At 36.7% G+C, this 21521-nt stretch overlaps 1 protein-coding gene across 1 annotated transcript in view; it reads left to right on the forward strand.

The window, feature by feature from the left end:
- The window catches only part of DOCK11 (dedicator of cytokinesis 11), a 203221-nt gene that overhangs the window by 127056 nt on the left and 54644 nt on the right, over positions 1-21521 (forward strand). The window contains exons 32-40 of the mRNA XM_008156829.2: positions 651-767; positions 3015-3090; positions 3884-3993; positions 6108-6222; positions 11741-11807; positions 13290-13337; positions 14750-14892; positions 16191-16306; positions 18322-18459. Of these exons, the coding sequence (XP_008155051.2) occupies positions 651-767; positions 3015-3090; positions 3884-3993; positions 6108-6222; positions 11741-11807; positions 13290-13337; positions 14750-14892; positions 16191-16306; positions 18322-18459 (930 nt within the window). The remainder of the gene's footprint in view (positions 1-650; positions 768-3014; positions 3091-3883; positions 3994-6107; positions 6223-11740; positions 11808-13289; positions 13338-14749; positions 14893-16190; positions 16307-18321; positions 18460-21521) is intronic.

The raw sequence follows: 21521 nt of genomic DNA on the forward strand, positions 1-21521 counted from the left end.
GACTAATATGATCTGCTTTATAGTCCAATCTTATTTAAAAAATAAACTTTTGCCTTTTATGTTACGTAGTTGTGTTTGAAGCATGTAATTTGACTCTGTATTGTGTTTAAATCCAAATACCAACAATGTTCTGTGGTAATTCTGAGACTGTAAATATAAATAGACTCATGCTTCACTAATTTGTTATTGATATTATCCTGCTTTTAATCTTCAAACTGATAGTTGAAGCCAACTTTATTTGTAATATATACATATTTTATACCTATTAACTTTTAAAAAATGTATTTTAAATTACAGTTGACATAACATATTATATCAGTATCAGGTGTACAACATAGTGGTTACATATTTATACACCTTATGTAGTGATCACCCTGACAAATTTAGTTCCCACCTGACACCATACATAGTAATTACAATATTATTGACTATATTCCCTATGCTATACATACTCATGACTATGTTATAACTACCAATTTGTATCTCTTAATACTTTCACCTTTTTCATCCTTACCCCCAATACCTCCCATCTGGCAAGTCTGTTTATTCTCTGTATCTATTAGTTTCTGTTTTGTTAATTTATTTTGTTTTTTAGATTCCATAATTAGTGAAATCATTATACCTATAAGCTTTTGATAATTATCTTTCAGAACCAACAAGCCAAAATAGCACAATTATACCTCCCATTTGTTGGGCTGCTTTTGGAAAATATACAGCGATTAGCAGGTCGAGATACCTTGTATTCTTGTGCAGCCATGCCTAATTCTGTAAGTAGTAATGTGTTTCTATTGACATTTTATCTTCTTTTATTAACTACATTTGGAATTGGGATCATATGCTATATGGTTCACTTTTTACTCCATTTTTACATTTACACTTCTTCCTAGAATAATGTTTCTCCAACTTTAATGTGCATATGAATCACCTGGGGCAGTGGTCAGCAAACTCATTAGTCAACAGAGCCAAATATCAATAGTACAACAATTGAAATTTCTTTTGAGAGCCAACTTTTTTAAACTTAAACTTCTTCTAACCCCACTTCTTCAAAATAGACTCGCCCAGGCCGTGGTATTTTGTGGAAGAGCCACACTCAAGGGGCCAAAGAACTGCATGTGGCTCGAGAGCCACAGTTTGCCTACCACGGACCTGGGGCATTTGTTAAAACAAAGATTCTAATTCAGCAGCCTGGGTGGGGTTTGAGATTATGCCTTTCTAACAAGCGTTTGGCTGCTTCTGGTCCAAGGAACACACTAAGTAACAAGGTCCAAGAGAACACCAAGAATCTCTTGTACCCAGTATTTTAAGATTTGCTGTTGTTCTATGTTGTTCATATAGTTATTCAATTTGAAAACAAAAGATTCTTCACCTCCAAAATATTAGGCACCAGGGACTAAACTGTCTTCTTTTGCTTCTCCCCTCCCTTGACAGCCTCCTTTTAGTACTTTTTAAAGAGTTGCTTTTAGCTCATCACAATTGGTCTGTGCCTTTTTCTCCCCTTAGAATCTTAGAGTTGAAAGGAACTTTGGAGGTGATCAGTCTCCCACATGGCCAAACACCTTTTGCCATTATAATAATAAAAACTTTCCTTCTCACATTAGACCTAAACGGTTTTCTGTCCACTTGTCCTAGTTTTGCCTTCTAGAGATAGTACATAGAACAATCTATTCCTGCATCTACATGATACCTCTTACACATGTGCCTTCTAATTTTTTCTCCACATCAGCTATCTCCACTTCATCATTTGTCATTCCAAAACCTTTACATTCTTGGTTATATTCCTCTGGATATGCTCCATTTTATCCATCACCCAATTAAAACATAGTGCTTAGAACTGTACACTTTATAGTCTGCCTGGTGGGACTGTTAACTCCCACTTTACCCCCCCCCACTCCATGTTCTGTATGGCCCAAGATCACCTTTACATTTTCAGTAGTCCTGTCACATTGTTGAGTGGCATATTAAACTGTGTCCTTTACAGCTTCCTTTGGAAATACCCCTATCTCGATTTGTCAAGCCCACACTGGGTTGCCCAGAAAGCCACTTCTGAGCCTCCCTGATGGCTTGATTACCTGTAGCTCCCAATTATATCACCCACCTGAGTGTCAAGCTGATCTTTCTTTACAGACACAATAGCTCATACTTCTGCTTACTCCACAAAATTTGACAGTGATATTTGGAAATATTTTTCTTACCTGTTTTTCCTTTTGCAGCTCAAGTTCACCTAGGGCTTCTGGTCACACGCCTACTTCTAGCATTGCTCCTGGTTCCAAGCAAAGAGAATTGAACCAGACTGCACCAATTGCAGCTTTTACCAGCCATCTAGAGTTATGTACCTTATCCAGAGGTCATAGTTACTACAATATGCTAGTACCCATCCTATCTAATAATAGAGTAACATGTAAATTACCATCACACCGCTACACCCACGACTGGGCGGCAGGAGGCTGAGGGGTGGCACTCGGGGTGGCCTATCCGGCCATTGAGAGGCACAGATCCGCTACCACTGAGGGGGGCTACCCTGCTGAGGGGGCCTGCTGCGGACACCCAGCTGCGCCTCTTAATGGCAGGGCAGCCAGGTGTCCGCGGCAGCCCCCCTCAGTGGCCGTTGAGAGGCACAGGGGGCGGGAGTCCCGCCCCCTGCACCTCTCAACTGCAGGGTAGCCCCCCTCAGCGGCCACAGACCATCAAAAGTGGGGGAGCTGGGTGCCTGTCTGCTCTGGCACCAGGCCTTTCAGAAGCCTCCGGCTCGGCGGAGGCTTCTGAAAGGCCTGGTGCACTAGCGGATAGGCACCCAGCTCCACTGCGAAAAGCGAAAGTGTGTAGGGGACCCTTACACGTGCATGATTCAATCATGCACTGGGCCTCTAGTTTTTTAAATATTTGTCACCTAAATACCGATACTGATACTGGACTTTCACAGTGAGCTTTGTTTAAAACCACGGCATCATTTTAATCTATTAATTTGATTTCTTACCCTAGTGTACAAGTGATAGAAGTATCACATTGTGTTACAGGCATCCAGGGATGAATTTGCATGTGGCTTCACTTCACCTACAAATAGAGGGAGTCTGAGCACTGACAAAGATACTGGTAATTAAGTCCTTTAAAGATTATACATTGCATGGCTGTTTAGAAATGTACTCTATCCTTCTGTGTTTTAAGAAATGTCCTATATAATAAAGATGTAATATGCAAGTAGTTGTTAGGCCATGAAGCTATAAGCAGGCAGCAGAGGGCTACAGGAGGGGGCAGGGCAGCAAGCTATGGGGGTTGGGGCGGGGGCGAGGGGAGCTACAGGAGGGCGGGGCAGCAGGTGGAGAGCTACTGGAGGGCAGCAGCGAGATACTGGTGCACAGATTCATGTGCAGGGCTACTAGTTTTATAATAAAAACTATACATAGCGTGATCTCTTCTAAAGTTTAATTAAAATCTGACTTCCACTTGCAGATACATTTCTTTGCTTATATTTCCTTGTCTAAGCTTGTTAAAAACATATCTTAGTATACTAAGAAATTAGAGGATAATGAGAAAAACACTGACCTCCAGTCCTCTTATCTGTCTTTAGTCTTGAACAAGACACCTCCCTTTTCTGGGCCCAAATTTCCTTATCTATAAAATTACCTCTCAAATTGTGTGGCTTTCTTTGATTATTTTCAAGGAATTTCTTGTAATTTCATACATAGTAAAGTGTTTCAAGAAATAAAAAAAAGCTTACCCTTTATTTGACTTCTTATGTGTTTTGATATAATATATAAACTTCACAATTTTAGATGACGAAGATCTAATCCCTAAAATGTATCTTTACTTACATTACCCAGTACTTAACTTATATATTTTAGCAGTTCCTCCTGTTGCTAACAAGGACTTGGCTTTTATTTTCTAGCTTATGGGTCTTTTCAAAATGGACATGGACTTAAAAGAGAAGACTCAAGAGGTTCCCTCATCCCAGAAGGAGCAACAGGATTTCCAGATCAGGGCAACACTGGCGAAAATGTAAGAACCTAAATATGTAAGATAACCCTAATGATACATTAGGCTACAACAATCTTTCTTTTTGTGTAAATAAGAGGCTCTCTACTTTCCTGTAGTCTGTCCTGGATTTGTAAAGAACATCCCATAATTTTTGGATATTTTAGCACTTGCTTCCTATCCTGGCAGCTGCTACTTGGATATCTTAAACTGTTTATAGGGGCTAAGACACTTTAAGACTTCTAATTCAGAATACCTCCTTGAACCCCTAGCACACTGTACTGTACCCGTTCTAGAGAGGGAAGGTTCACATTTAAAATATCTAATGTACCTTGTCACTTAAAACAAATCACTTCCTAGCAGGATTAATTCAGCCTTTCTTTTTTTATTTTATTGATTAAGGTATTACATATGTCTTTGCCCCCCTCTCCCCGCTCATGCCCTTACCCCCCTGGTGTCTGTGTCCATTGGTTATGCTTATATGCATGCATACAAATTCTTTGGTTGATCTCGCCCCCTTTCATTCTTTTATAGTAGAGTAATTGTATTAATTTGGGAGAAAAAATTGGGTCTCCAAATTAAGGACCTCAGCATCTGGTATTAGAATATATTCTCCAACTCTTCCATCTCATTTTTTCAAGCCTAATATTAAAGTTTATGAGATATGTCTGCCTTGAGGTAGAGAAACTTCACTTTAGATCAGTAAAACCTTGTCATGATGCTATGTAAAATCATAGAATCTTAAAAAACAGAAAGGTCCATGAAAAGAATAAATTTCAACTTTCAGTTTACAAATGAAAACTGAGATTGTGATTTAGGATAGTCACATAATTCTGGCAGGGCCAGACCCGGAACCAGATTTTCTAATTCTAGCATTCTTTAGTGTGCATCAGAATCCCCTGGGGTGCTTAATAAAATAGATGGCTGGGCCTCAGCCCCAGAGTTTCTCATTTAGTTCGTTTGGGGTGGAACCAATGCTGATGCTGCTGGTTGGGAACCACCCCTTGAAAACTACTGAACGATACTTCCTGGAGACTTTGGATAAATAGTAATTTATGTACAAAGGTTTCTATTTCACACCATTTAGAAATATGACAACAGACACTATCATAGGTAAGGCAAATAAAGGACAAAGAGGTTAAATGATTTGCTAGTGGTCATACAGCTAGCAATCATTCAGAACCTAGATGTTTTATTCCAACTGAAAGTTCTTTCTTAGTAAGTAAATCTTACTTTATTAAATGTATATCCCCAGCACAGTTTAGCTCAATTTAAAGTATTGATTTTTAACAAGGGTAAATTCTTTAGATTATTTATTCATATAAATCCTCAAAAAGGTCAGATCTTGTCATGCTTAACAACTGATACTTCAACAAAATAATAGGAACATCACTTCTTTGTAGAAGCTCTAGTTTTGAAGTATTGATGGATCCTCCTTATTTAACTATCTATAATATTATTAACCTTTTTAAAGATAAATTTTCTGACCTATAATTTGCAGTTTGGATTTTAATAAACTCCATGGAGAGATTTAAATTAAAAAGTGTAAAATGTTTCTTATACTTTCATGTACCTTATTTAAGTTCCTCCTTGATGTAAAAACTATTTTTCTGGGAATGGCCATATACAATTATTTAAAATTTTTACTACTAAAACACGGGACCTTTGGGAATGAAACACTCACAGTATTCATGGCTATCTATTGGTGAAGACCCCAAGGTAATTTTCAGTGATATTACTAGGTACAGTGGCAACAGAGTCAGCCCATTTACCTTGCAAGTGTGATATAAATTGGATTTATGGCTTGGCCAGTGTAGCTCAGTTGCTTGGGTGTCATCCCATGCACCAAGAGATCGCTGCTTTGATTCCCAGTCAGGGCACATCCTGGGTTGTGGGCTTGGTCCCTAGTAGGGGATTGTAGGAGGCAGCTGATCAATGTTTCTCTCTGATTGATGTTTCTATCTCTCTCTCCCTCTCCCTTTCTCAAAAATCAATAAAAATATATATATTTTTTAAATTTGGATTTATGCTTAGAATATTCCCAAATAGGACAAATGATAAAAATGGTTTTTGAATTAAAGGGTATGGGAAACTATAGTACCAATATTGTTCACAAAATTGCTGTATTTATATCATAGACCCGGCAGAGTTCTACAAGGAGCAGTGTATCATCCCAGTATAACCGATTGGATCAGTATGAAATCAGAAGCCTCTTGATGTGCTATCTGTATATAGTAAAAATGATTTCTGAAGGTGAGTTACCAGCATATTAAACCTGGACTCTACTAGACAGTTACCCTCACAGGCTCAGTTTCATACAAACAATGTTTGACCATCATCTAGAGCACATGCTTATTAGAAACAGATCTTTAAAGACTCTGACCTTTTAAATGTTCCTGTATTTTAACTTAAAATAGGTTCATTTTAGTCATATACATTTGATTCTTTGAAATAATTTTTTTAATTTTAAAATTTAATTTCTAAAATGAAGCAATAGTTTTAGAAGTGCTAAACATTTTTTTCATACGGAGCATATAATGCATTAAATGACCAAGGTGAACAGAAAAATATAACATTAACTAGAAGTCATATTTAATACTTTAACTTTTATTTGACCCAGGATTTGGAAAACAAAAAGTAAACAAAAAAATAGGAAGGATTCTTTGAGGGTAAGGAATACCATTGTTACATAGTACAACTGTATGGTTTTGTATGTTTCCAGGCTCTTTTTCACACTTTTTTTCTCTCCTTGCTATATAATTATATTATATACTAGTATTATCATTTCCTTCCTATATTATATGGTAGAATATAACCAAAGGATTTTCATAAACTTCATGTCTTCTGGACCTGGAAGTAAAATCAGGTTATCTTATTTCCAAATACCACATTTATTCATACAATTTTCTTTCTCTTCTGAATATTTTTGCTCAAAAAAAAAAAAAATGCAGGAATGAAGAACTTAAAAGCACCTGGGTTCTGATTACCATAGTAATTATCTCTTACTTGTATTCTATTTTCAGTATATATATAACTTGCTTTAAATCTATTTTTAACAATGCAGGATAAATAGTAATAAAAACAAAATAAGTTGATAGAAAGATATTAAAACAAATCAATAATAAATTCTAAGGTACATTAATAAAACAGTAGATAAACAGATAAATAGCATCTTTAAAGAACTTAAAGTAAAAGTCAAAGAAAACATATGCATATATGCATAGCCCATGGACACAGACAGTAGTTGGGGGAGGGCTTTGGGTGGGGCAAGGGCTTGGTGGAAGGGGGCAAAGTGGAGGAATTGGGGGGGCATCTGCAATACTGTTAACACTTAAAAAACTATTACCAAAAAAAGAATATTTTAAAAATAAAAGTATGTTTAGGCTTTACATAGTACTTTACTAAAAAAAAAAAAAAAAAAAAAAGAATACATTGAGGCTATGTGGTGGGCCTCCATGTTTTGTAAAACAAATAGAGATCATTTTCAACCCAGTGTTTTTTGTTTCAGTAGATGATGGATCAGTTGACAACTACAACTCACTGTTTTTGTCTTCCCACAAGGTGAAAAGTAGGGAAGAGTAGATAGTAACTGCTAATGTGTATGGGTTTTTTTCATAGGGTGATGGTTTTACAACTCTTTAAATATACTATAAACTGTTATACTGTGTACTGTTTAAATGGGTGAGTTTTAAGGCACATTAACTTTCTCAATAAATTTGTTTAAAAAAAAAAAAAAAGACCCAACAGACACATGGAAAAAAAAACAACACACTTGAAGAAAAAAAATGTTGACCACCACCACAGCTCAGGCAAAGTAAAATTGGGTTGGGGGTGGCAGATTGAAGAAAGGAGGCAGGAGATGCATTGCAAACTAGCTCTCCTTTCTTCCACTCCAATACTTGTGCATATGCACATGATGCATATACATGCTCATGCATACACACTCTCCATATACTGTGGCATACGCGCATGGCACATGCATGCACGCGCACACACATACACACCCTCCATATACTGTGGCATTTGCACATGGCATGTGCATACGCACACACATACACATACACACCCACCATATACTGTGGCATATGCACATGGCACGTGCATGCACACACACATACACACATACACACCCTCCATATACTGTGGCATATGCACATGGCATGTGCATGCACACACACATACACATACACACCCTCCATATACTGTGGCATATGCACATGGCACATGCATGCACACACACACACATACACACCCTCCATTACTGTGGCATATGCACATGGCATGTGCCTGCACACACACATACACACCATATACTGTGGCATACGTGCATGACACACGCATGCGCACGCGCGCGCGCACACACACACACACACACACACACACACATACCATATACTGTGATACCAGTGACAAACTCCTGGCTGCTTTTTTAATGTCATGAGTAAAACATAACTGCTTTGTTTCTTGAGAACTTCATAAGTCCTTCTTGTAAATGTTGACCTTACTTGTTAAACATTTGATCTTCGTTAGATTGTTCTTTCTTCGGCTTTTGCTTTTTGACTTTTAAAAGCACATTTTTAATAAGTAGTGCACAGTCAGTGTCACATCTCCTTTTTAGCTTTTGTACATGTAAAGTCATGCTATATCTATAAAGTCACATTCATTGTATTCTGAGAAATATCAGTTTCTGGGTCCTTGTCAATAGAAGTATTCTAGTTATTTGTCTCGTCCGGTAAATATTTTTAGTCACTCTATGTATTTAAATGTTGAACTCACTTCAGGTTTTCTCTTGGCTTTCTTTTATATTGGTTCATAAACAGTAGCAACTTAATTTCAACAAAAAAAGAATTCTCTTCAGGTCTTCTCTTGGTTTTCTTTTTTATTAGTTCATAAACAGTAGCAACTACATTTCAACAAAAAAGATACTTTTATATGAAAGTAAAGGGAGCTATAGTTTATTAACTGGCAACAAATAAATGTTTCAAAGTCTAAGACATTTTCCAAATTGTTTTAAGTCTTATTGCCTTGTTTACTATGTCCTTAGAAATGGAGTCAGGGTGAGGGGTTATCAATTACTTACATAGTCTGAATTCACTGGAAGACTGTCCTCTTGTGAAAGAAAAGCAGTTTCCATAAGAGAGGATGGGGGAGAGTTACTTTCTTCTTTCAGTCTGCACCTTGGCTTTTCTCTTTATCCTAGACCCCACAGTGGAACTCTGGTCATCACCTTGAGGCTTGTCAGCACCATACCCTGTTGCTAATACAGATTCATTAGTATTCTTTTTCACAGTTGGCTGTTGAATGGAAGGTATCTGGTAACTGCTGTGTCTCTCTGAAAACCCAATGTTGTAACGAGGGATACCAATTGATGATCTTTTCCTACTTGAAGTATAGTCAAGAGGAAATACGTTTGAAGAGAGTGTTTGCTTTTTCTCTGAATAAGAGTGAAGTGTGAGTCTATTATCAGGCATGTTTTCTTCTGAAGTTTCAGATACTACTTCAATTACTGGGTTTGGTTCTGTACCCAAACTGGAAAAGGGCCAAGGGAAATCCATCTGAGTAGAGGTCCTCTTGTGTGTAACTAACTCTAACTTTTTTGCCTGGCCAGGCTTCTCTTCAGAAAGGTTTGAGACAACTTGAAAGTCATGCTCCCTTTGAGGACTCTGTGTATATAGTAAGGGAAAAAGTGTAGGTGTCTTCTGGGTGGAAGTACCTTCAGTGGTAGACTTACTGGTATTAGAAGCTATCTTGTCATAAGATGTCTCTGCCATGTCAAAGAGGTCTGGACTCTGAGGTAGAATTGGTAACTCTTGACTGTGTTGCCTTTCCTTTTTCCCTCTGGATTTAATCTGTGCAGTATTTGGCCGCTCTTTGAATCTCATTGGCAGAAGCATCTGATTATCATCTGTAGGATCCCTTACTGTAAAAACGGACCCAGCCTTTTGAGCACAAGGAATGAAGTCATCACTACTCTCAGAAGAACTAAGCTTTTGCTGAGTCACTCTAAGTTTTTCAGCAAGTCTTTTATTTTCTTCTCTTAGTTTATTCCTTTCTGCAGTGATCTCGGCAATAAACCTAAGGTTTCGTTGTTGGATATCGTAAAATTCTTGCTGTAGTGTACTCTTGTATGTTTCATTCAATGAACAGCGTTCACATGTTTTTGAGCGCAACTGTTCTCGCAAGGCCTGAATGGTCCCATTGAGGACTTTTTGTTGCTCAGTCAACTCTTTAATTCTAGCTAGGGAGCCTGTCCACCTTCCATCTCCCAATCGCTCTTTCCTCAAATTGGTTAATTTGGTCTGTAAACGGTGTAGCTCTTTGTCATGGAGCTCTTTTAGTGTTAGCCAGGTTTTTTTAAACTCGTCACCTGACACGTCACATACACTTAACTCTAATTTATCAGATTCTGAAAATGTCTTATCATCTTTCCTGTCGTCTCCACCAAATCTCCCTGCCTGCATTATGTCTCACCGATTTGGGATTTGGAAACGGCAGAGACTGGCCAGCGGCTTGACGCTGTCACCGCTGACTAGAAGATGGTTTAAGAGTTTCTGACAGGCCACAGCAGGGATAAGCCCTTCACCCTTTTTACAGACCTTAATCGAAGTTGTCTCAGGGTACGGTGTCGATGCTGGGTATCTCAGGGGTGGAAAGACAGTCCCACCAGCTTTTTGACGGAAAAGCCGGTGCGCGGAAAATGGCGCCGCAACAAAGGGAAGATGGCGCCTCAGTCAACCGTTTTTGAAGAGGCCGGAAACCGGAAACCCGGTGACTTCTGGGAACCCAGCTTCTCTGAGCGAAAGGCATCCAAAGGCAGGGGGGGTTACGGTAACCGGAAGTCACTTATAGCTTAATTTTAAAAGGCACCACAAATCTAATTGGACTCAATTCTAGCATTGTTATTCTTGATGATCAGTATTTTATAATAACTAGAAACTATCAATACTCCTGGTCTTTAAAAAATTGGAAGTGAAGTCAAAACCCCCACAGTCCCCCCCCACCGTATGGCCAACATTGCCTGGCCCTCCATTGCTGTCTGCAGGAGGCTCTAGCTAGGCTTTCAATTCGATCTTTGCCTACTATTTCGACACCTACAGGATGTTTACATTTTAGAAGAGGATCTGCTGACATATCTGAATAGGATGAGAAAGGGTTAGAACGTTAAGTGGCGGCAGTTTTCTTTTATTAAAAATAATACCCATAGTAGGTGTGTCGGAAGTAGAGAAATAGGTAAAAAGGATAAGTACATGTGATAGATTTAAGAGACTTTTATATCTGAAATACTACGTTTGTGTGTATTGACAGAACTTCACAGTTTATAACCCAAAGGCAAAGAAGAGAAAAAAATTACCTCTCTCCTCTAAAGTTTACATTTGTTAGACTTGTTGGTTCAGAGAGCTCTTAGAAGAGCACACAAAGGTACTAGACACCCCCCCACCGTTCAGCAAAATGCACATAAATGCACCATCTTGTTTAAAATTTTAGGATATTCCTTAAAAACCCCAGGTCTGCTTCCTTCCTTTGTTTTCAGGGATGATACGAAGATTGGGATGAGCTATCCAAAAGAAGATTTATAAAATAAAAATGTTGAAATTAAAATAATTACAGATTAAAATACATATTTGGAATTAATTAAAAAGAATACAGTGTGTGTATTGTGCAGAACTGGCCATGAGTTGATAGTTGTTTAAGCTAAATTATTGGTACTTTGAGGTTCACAGTGCTATTTGCTCTATTTCAAGATCTAATGCTTTATATATTCCATTTTCAGATACTCTCTTAACTTACTGGAATAAAGTATCTCCTCAAGAGCTCATAAACATTCTCATACTTTTAGAGTAAGTTAACATTTTCATATATATCCCCTTATTTGGGGAGCTTAATTTTTATACATAATAAAACGTTAACTTTTTTCTTGGTTTCAACATCTTATTTGCTAATAATGTAGAAAATTTTGATAATATAGATGCTGACATTCAGGTTCTTCACATATAGAGAAAAAATATGGTGATAATTGTTATATAGAAAAGCTTAGCCAATAATAGACCATTTTTATAGCCTGGCAGGAGTCTTTTTTGTGTTCTGGAAAACTAGAAGTGGCATCAACTGTCCTAAATCATTCGGAACAGATGCTGGCTTAATAGAGCAGCTTAACTTATTGGAATTTGTAATTTGTACTATAAGGTAGAGCTGAGTAATTTAATCCACTTCAGAAATGTACAGATAGATAGATAGATGATAGATTGATAGATTAATATAGATATAGATATCTCCATTCCAAGGCACTTGGGAAAATCTAGTCTTTTTTTCTAGATAGAATTGGAAAGTTGTATACAAGGTGAGGTAAAAGTAGTTACAGTTGTGATTACTTGAAACAGTTTATTCTTGTTTCATTACTTATTAATTATTGTATTATTTTCCATACTAACAACTGTAAACCTACTTTTGTCCCACCCTGTATGGTATGCTGAGCTATTTTAATATTATTTAGGAAAACTAAAATAAAAATTAGAATGAAATCTAGCAAACTTAAATAAATAGTACAGATATATATTATATATTATATGTGCATCTCTACCAAAACACAAAGAGGATAATTCATAAATATTTATTAAAGTATTTCAAGATTTTGCAGAAAATGGCAGCAATCAAAACAGCACTTAAGATTAAAAAGAAAATAAACTACTCTATTATATTGATATGTTTGCTAATGAAAATATATGATGTTGGGGATTTACTTCAAAAACTATAGGAAGTATGTAGGTAGAAGGATGGAGGGAGAGCAGAGGACCTGTTCAGGGTAGAGATTAAACAAAAATGGCTATGAATTGATTATTGTTGAGGCTGGTGGGTGCTGGGTATGTAGGAGGTTAGTATGCTATTCTCCCTAATTCTGTATGTGTTAGAGATTTTTAGTTATAGAAAGTATTTTAATGTCATTATAAAAAAGCATAGCAATTACCCCAACTTTTAGGGCTTATGAAACTTTTTTTAGGTATTAATAACTATACTAGAGACTTTTGCTATGATATATTATAGAACACGAGGGATGATTAACATTGATAGGTTTTTTTTGTGTTGTTAAAATTATACATGAAGACATGGGCCTTTTTGATACCAATGTAATTTTAGCAAATAAATGTGGAGAAATATATATGGCAAGCCCCCAATTAGTTATGTGTATATTTCTGTCTATCAAAACATACATTGCAATATGAGTTAAGTAGTCATTCTTTGTGGCACATGACATTTCAAATATTACTTGTTAAATTGCAGAGAATGAAACTACTTTACTAACATGCTACTGTTTTTCTTTCTAGAGTATGTTTGTTTCACTTTAGATACATGGGGAAAAGAAACATAGCAAGGTAATTCCCAAAGCATGGCAATTTCCACTTTTTTCTGTTTCTTCCAACAGAGGGCAGTCTTGATCATGCCATGTAAAAAGTACATTATTCATTTTGAATTCTCTTGCAACATATATAATTTTTATTAACCAATGTCATCACAGTAAGTTCAATACAAATTTTAAAAAGGACAACCCATGATTTATGTATATCTCAACTCAAACTTTAAATTAAACTAATGTTAGCTGATACATTTAAGTTTTCCAAAGGAAAATGATTAGCCCTATGTGCATAGTTTCTGTCCCAATCCTGAAACAGATGCTGTCTTTTCTAAAGAATGTGTGAGGAAGGGCTAGATCCAAGAGAAGGCAGGAAACCATTAACTGAGGACAGTTGTAAGGTTTGTATTTTTATCTACAACCTATCAGTACTCACCTCAGTTGCTAAGGTAAACAGAAATTCTCAACAGTGATTGGGATAACATTATAAATGAGATTTTTTTTTATTTTTTTTTTGCTGTTTAAGTCTTAGTGAAATAAATAATTTAAAAATGTTTCAGGGACCTTAAGGAAAATATTACTTGCTTATTTCAATGAGATAAATTGTAGGGGTAGAGTATGTAGTCATTAAAGCAACACAAATAGAGTTCATTTTTTAAATGTTAAATTCCATTGCACTTCCAAAAACTGAAGAGGCTATTTGGATAGGGTTTATAATTGCCGAGTCTCTGGAACATTTCAATAATAGGTAATTCAGGTGACATTTTCCACTGTCTTTCCCCATAACTTGAAACTGGCATGGTAACTACCACCATGAGCCTTAAAGTTTAACATTCTGCTGACTCCCCGCCCCCATGTTTCCTAGAGAATAGACAAACTGTTTTTCTCCTTTTGTTCCTCTATGACCCAGTTGTAATTTTTAATAGAACCTTAATATTTAAGAAAAAATTTACAAATTCTTACAATAGACATGTTTAAAGAGTAAAAATTTCTGGTCCAAGTTTAACTCAAGTTTAGAAACATTTGATTGACACTCATTCTTCAACATTCAAGAATCCCCTCCCCCATATCAACTTTTGAGCAACCCTCTTACTGACTTTGCTGACTCTTGCCCTTCCTCATCTCCTGAGAAAAGACTGAATCTTATTAGAGTGTTGTCCACTTTATGCTGATGTTTTTTTTATGAGAAAGATGGAAGTAAATAACTCCCTAAATTCCTTAATTATATTCTTATAGTATCAGCTCTTTTAAATATATATTAAAACTTCATACAATTTCCAGTGATTTCTCATTTAAGCCAAGTAATAGTTGGAAGAATATTGATCATAGTATTGTATTTATGTGCAAACCTAATCATTTTTTTAGTTAAAAAACATCTAACATTGAGATATAGTATTAGAGTACTCCAATTCCTAACTTTAAATTTTATTTTAGGATACAGGATGCCTGGCTGTCAAAACACTTTGGAGTAGACCGAAAATCTCAAACCATGCCAGCTCTTCGAAACAGATCAGGAGTAATGCAGGCCCGGCTTCAGCATCTTAGTAGCCTGGAAAGTTCATTTACACTTAATCACAGTAAGTGAAAATGTGTGTGGAGTCCCCATGTGAAACAGATATGCAATACTATTTTACTTTAAAGAAGTCCTGGTTTTAATAACCAATATGATTGAAAATGATTTCACAGACATAGATCTATTTGCATATCTGTGTATTTATATATCATCATTTCATAATATATGACTATAATAAAATATGCATGGATTTTTCAGCAATTTTAGGTAATGGTATTGTTTTTCTTAATTCATTATTAAATCAGTTTTTCTCACTGAATTGTTTTTATTTACATTCGATATCCTTCATTACTACTGTTAAACCTTTTTTTAAGAACAGTTTATTGATTTTTAGAGAGAGAGGAAGGGAGAGAGGGAGAGAGATAGAAACATCCATGTGAGAGTGCACATTGATCAGCCACTTCCTGCATGGCCCCTACTGGGGATTGAGCCCACAATTCAGGCATGTGCCCTTGACTGTGAATCAAACCAGCAACCTCCTGATGCAAAGCATGACGCCCAGCCAACTGACTCACACCGGTCAGGGCTCTACTGTTAAACTTTAACGCAAATATTAGCATAATAGTATAACATAATAGTGTATGCAATATTTATTTAGTTATTGTTCAATGATTTTAAGGGATTACACATGCTGAGCTGAATGAAGAGATTAAAGAACTGTAAATACTTTTTGACAAAAGTGTTTCACAAAGGTTGAAGTATTGATAAGGCAAGTAGGACAAGGAGAGAAATCTTGCCCAGCTGGGAAAGCTAGAGGGTTATATAATTGGAAGCTATCCCCTGAAACGCAAATATTAATAAAAAGAGTGAGAAAACTTGCATTTCCATACAGTCCTCTGGAGGATGCAGAGAAGGAAGCCAGCAAAAGTGGCCTGTGATAAGGACTAATAATAAAAACTAATGTCTTGAGCAGATGGGCCCTAAGGACACAGACTCAAGACATTTTTAAAAATTCAACTTACAGCTTGCATGGCCTAAAATGCCTCCCACATTATTTCCTAGTTACACTGCCATAGTTCATCACTAAAATCTTGTCTCCAAAGGAGTGGGCACCCAATTATGTGTGCAGAGCTGTTGATACACAACTCTAAGTAAAAACTGGTGGACTTGATTAACCAAGACTATATTTGATTTAGGAATAAACACAGTGAAACTCATTAGGTCTGCAAGTATCGAGAGCCTCCTCTCTTCTTGCTTGTCTCTGAGGGGTTTTTTTTGGCGGGGGGGGGGGGGGAATCATTCAAAACTATTATATGAATCTCTATGTTCAGCAGTTTTAATTTACTTTTTGTTTAATCCTAGGTTCTACAACAACTGAAGCAGACATTTTCCATCAGGCACTTCTAGAAGGCAATACTGCTACTGAAGTTTCTTTAACAGTGCTAGATACCATATCATTTTTTACTCAGTGCTTCAAGGTAAAAATGAAGAATTAAAATTCAGATGGCATCATTGCAAAGAAAACATTATAACAAAATGTAACGAGTCATAGGAATAAAAGCCCCAGTGAGCACTCAGGAAACTTGGATGATAGACTGAATTTGGCTACTGTGTGACCTTGGGAATTCACCAAGACTCACCTGCCACACCCAATTGCTTTATTTTTCTGGTTAAAAATATATCTCTTTCGTATTTTTATTAAAATATCCAGTAATTTTTAACCCAAATCATGATTGAATTGGTTTTCTCAAATGCCTGTTGTGATGAGGTGTCTTTTTAGGTTAGATGATGTCCAGGCAGCCTGGCTGGCTTCCCTAGTCAGGCACTTAGTGTTTTTTCTTAGATGTTTGCCTCAGTACAAATCATTATTGCTATGATTAAAAAGAATAAGGCAAAAGCAATGAACTTTCAGCGTTGTTAAAGGAGTAAACTGGGCTAATAGATGTGTTTGAAGAATAAAAACTACATAGCTATAATGTAATATTAGTGGGAGAACTCAAAAGTGAAAAATTGTGCTTACTTTCACCTGAGTTATACACATAATTTTTTTCTTTTCTCCCCCTTCTCTACTTTTCAAGAAGCTCATAAGGGAAAACCAAATTACATGCTAATAAGAAATAGACTTCAGTATCCCTTTATGAAATACTAAGTTCTCATTAAAATGCAAACAAAATTCATTGTGCCAATAACTAAGGATATTTGGTCTCAAGGCTTGCATTGTATTCCTTCCTCCTATTCAGATGCGTCTCATTTATTAATAAACATACCTCTTGGGAGATATCAGGCACTACCCTAAGTGCTTTATGAATATTAAATCAGTTTTTTATTGTGGGGCTGGGATAAGTGGGGGTGACTACAAATGGGCACCAGGGGTGTTTTTGGGTTGATGGAAATGCTCTAAAATTGGATTATGATGGTTGTACAACTCTGTAAATTTACTAAAAATAATTGAACCATATACTTAAAAAATGGTAAATTTTATGGTATATAAATTATACCCCAATAAACTAAAAAAAATCAAATATGAACTCACTTTTAGTCTTCATATGGCTTTATGATATAGATACTATTATTATTCCCATTTTAAAATGAGCAAACTGAGGCTCACAGGGAGTTTAATGTCTTATAGCTGGTCAGTGACAGACTCAGAATTCAGATCTAGGCCAATTATCACAGGGGTCTATGCTTCTAACCATATATCATGCTTGGAAATAGACTAAGGAAAAGAGCCAGAAAAATCTAACACCCTTCATGGATTCTGTCTGTTGATGTTACCATTAGATTTGTCAAAACTCTGAATATTATTTTGTGGGTTTTGTTGTTGTTGTTGTTGTTGTTGTTTTTGGCCAAGTTGTAACCTGCTAGTTTTTTGAGGGATAGGAGACTAGGGCTGGAGAAGTTAACCAAAGCTTTTTTTTAAAGGTTCATAAACCAATAGATATTTCTCTACAATTTATTGTTTCATTTATGTCTCTTTACAAGGAGCATTTAAACAATTTATATGGTCTGCTCAATTGTGATACCTGTTATGACCTCTACTCATAGAGGGTTTAATTTTTCACCAATGACTAAACATATCTTATACTAAACCTACTTTAAATCAGATAATAAACTTTTAAAATATGATTGATATTTTCCTTAATTCTTACATTATTTAGTCTTCCTCAGAGAAATACACTTGTATCCATTTATTTTAAATGTGGCTAGGTTAATAGAAATTACTCTTCCCATACTAGTTCTGTATTTGGTGTGTTACATTGGAAAAATATTTTTTTCATCTTATGCATAAAATGATGGAAGCAAGTATAGATGAAGTTTATGTAGTATTTTGAGATTTCCAAGTTGAAAGATGGCACAGATGTTTTAAACATTTTGTTTTTCTGAAATTTTCAGACATGGATTGATAAACAGGTATTGGTAAGTCAGATCTCTCATTCTAAGTAGGGGTAGCATAAACTTTCTGCAAAATATACTTATTTTCATGTTTTTTTAGAGTCAACTTTTAAATAATGATGGCCACAACCCATTAATGAAAAAAGTATTTGATATTCATCTTGCTTTTCTTAAAAATGGACAATCTGAGGTGTCGCTGAAACATGTATTTGCTTCATTGCGAGCTTTCATCAGTAAGGTAAGGACAAAAGCTTTATAGCTACCTGCTAATGGGCTTGCTTCATGGCAAGAAAAAAAGGATTATTGTTATGACATCTACAAACCTCAGACACTGAACCCATTAAGTCAGTACAGTAAAACCTCCATATAACAGACTAATTCAGGCTAGGGGGTTTCTGTTAAAGATGAAAGTCTGTTATGTAATAAAGTAGGTTTTCTGAATGCATATGTTAAAAATTTGACAAATTAGTTTACCTGCTTTTACTTAAGTAGACACGTCTGTGTAAATAAAATTAAGTATATATGAAAAGTTTTAATTTCACAGAAAAGTTTTCTATATGTGGTACTCTAATTTTAAGTTTATACTGGATAGGTCTAGTAAATGCATGCATTCACCAGTCACCTTAAGTAAACAAATGCACATGGCATGGCTTAGCAAAAGTGGGAACATCTGCCTGCAAAACTGCTGCAGAAAGCCACGCCATTCTACAACAAAACCATTTACCATGCGCCATATGGTGTGATCACATGCTGATTATTCACTGAACATTGTTTATGAGCAGTGTGACTCCTGGATTTAAATACGTAGACTATAGTTGTAAATATATTTATGTGGTTAAAATTACTAGTGTTTTTTCCAATGTATAGCCTATTCGCTAAAATTTGTTAAAAATAACGGTGGATTGCCCTGGCCAGTGTTCTCAGTGGTTAGAGCATCGGCCCTCGGGCTGAAGGGTTTCGGGTTTGATTCCCAGTCAAGGGCACGTACCTGGGTTGCCATTTTGATCCCGGGCCTGGTCTGGGTGTGTATGGGAGGCAACCAATTGATGTGTCTCTCTCACATCTATGTTCCTCTCTCTCTCTCTCTCTCTCTCTCTCTCTCTCACACCCCCATTCCACTCTCTCTAAAAGTCAATGGAAAAAATATCCTCTAGTGAGGATTAACAAAAAACAACAACAGTGAATTAATAACAAAAAATAGCCAGTTAATGTAATTATAAGGGAATCTTGGTTAAAAGCATTTTTAAATTAACAGGGTATTAATATCTTTTTTTTTTAATCCTCACCTGAAGATATTTTTTCCATTGACTTTTTTAGAGAAGGTGGAAGGGAGCAGGGAGGGAGGGAGAGGGACACTCAGTATAGGGTCAAATGAATGAGCCCTTCCTTTCAATGCTAATTGTATCTGTGGGCTGTAAATTTTCAGGCTTTACCTCATTTTAAAAAAACCTCAGGCTAGACTTTTAGGAATAAATATGACTGAAACAGATAGCAAAGATATATTTCTGGTCTGCTTCTGATAGCTTTTAAATGTAATAAAAAACATCATAAACCAAGATGGAGTTAAAATTATGGAAAGGCACTGTTCGGGCCTTCCTCTCTGGTATGTGTAACTTTAACAAGATAAAGAAATTCAATTAATTGATTTGTATAATAGGAAAACTAAGCATGGAAAACTTTTGTCATCATTACTTATTGCATTTAATTGATATAGAGATTAGGTGGATTTGAAGGTTTTTTTAATTGTTATTCTTTAATACAATTTGTGAATAAATAAATAAATGGAAAACTGAGTTCACTATAAGCATCTTATAAGAAACTAAGGGAAAGAGATTAAAAAATAGTTTATTTAACAATTACTGGGTAGGTTGTTACTGGTGTTAGACACTGTGTTGGGGATATGGTCCAGTATTGTGTCTGCGTGTGCACACCCACCCTCCCCCCCACACACACACACATGCACAAATACCATTAGGATAAAAGAAGTCTATACGGAGAACGGAGGGTGAACAGAGAAGGAGAGGAAACACTCTAATTTAGCAAAAGTTTCTCTGAAGCTGTGGAGCTAGGAGTTAGCATGGACTCTGCAAGAGATGGGATGAAGAGGAAAATGTGCACCAGATGAATGTGTACTCATCTTAGGAGTTAGACTTCATCTTTCACACATTGAGGAGTATCGAAGTAACACAATTAAATTTGTACAATATTAAAAGTGGTGTGAACCGGGAAAAATCTCTTTAAAACATAGTGTGGGGAGCAATGGGGGAATAAGGACACATATGTAATATCTTAATCAGTGAAAAAAAAAAAGTAGTGTGGAAGATGGATTGATGATGATACTAAAGGCGGTAAGGAGACTTGTTGTAATGGGCTAGATCCGTGGTCGGCAAACTGCGGCTCGTGAGCCACATGCAGCTCTTTGGCCCCTTGAGTGTGGCTCTTCCACAAAATACCACGGCCTGGGCGAGTCTATTTTGAAGAAGTGGCGTTAGAAGAAGTTTAAAAAATTTGGCTCTCAAAAGAAATTTCAATCGTTGTACTGTTGATATTTGGCTCTGTTGACTAATGAGTTTGCCGACCACTGGGCTAGATAAAAATGATGGCCTAAAGTAAGGCAGTGGCAGTGGAAATGTAGAGTCAAAGGCAGATATCAGACATGGTAAGGATATAGAATTTATAGGATTTGGTCATCAATTTAGTGATTCTTTAGTGGGTCATGGTGGCTAATATGAAATGTAGAGAAAAGACCACCTTTGGGGATTAAAGATAATGAGTTCTGTTTTGTGGGCCTGTTGAGTTTAGGGTGCCTCAAGGATATGCAGTTAGAGCTGTTAGGATTGACAATTGGATATATAAATCTTTGCTCTGGAGAGAGATCTGAGTTAGAGAGCTACTAGTAAATTTGAGAAGTCGTCATCCATATATTCATCCATACTATATTTATTGAACACCTTCTGTCTGCCCAGCACTGTAGTAGATACTGGAGATACAAGCCTATATAATAAAGAGGTAATATGCAAATTGACCATCACACCCTAACACAAGATGGCCACCCCCATGTGGTCACAAGATGGCTGGCAGGGGAGGGCAGTTGTGGGTGACCAGGCCGGCAGGGGAGGGCAGTTGGGGGCAACTAGGCCTGAAGGGGAGGGCAGTTAGGGGCAACCAGGCTGGCAGGGGAGGGAAGTTAGGGGTGACCGGGCTGGCAGAGGAGGGCAGTTAGGGGTGACCGGGCCAGCAGGGGAGGGCAGTTGGGGGCAATTGGGCCAACAGGGGAGCAGTTAGGTGTTGATCAGGCTG

Source organism: Eptesicus fuscus, chromosome 1 (genome assembly GCF_027574615.1).
Source record: "Eptesicus fuscus isolate TK198812 chromosome 1, DD_ASM_mEF_20220401, whole genome shotgun sequence".
Lineage (NCBI taxonomy): Eukaryota > Metazoa > Chordata > Mammalia > Chiroptera > Vespertilionidae > Eptesicus > Eptesicus fuscus.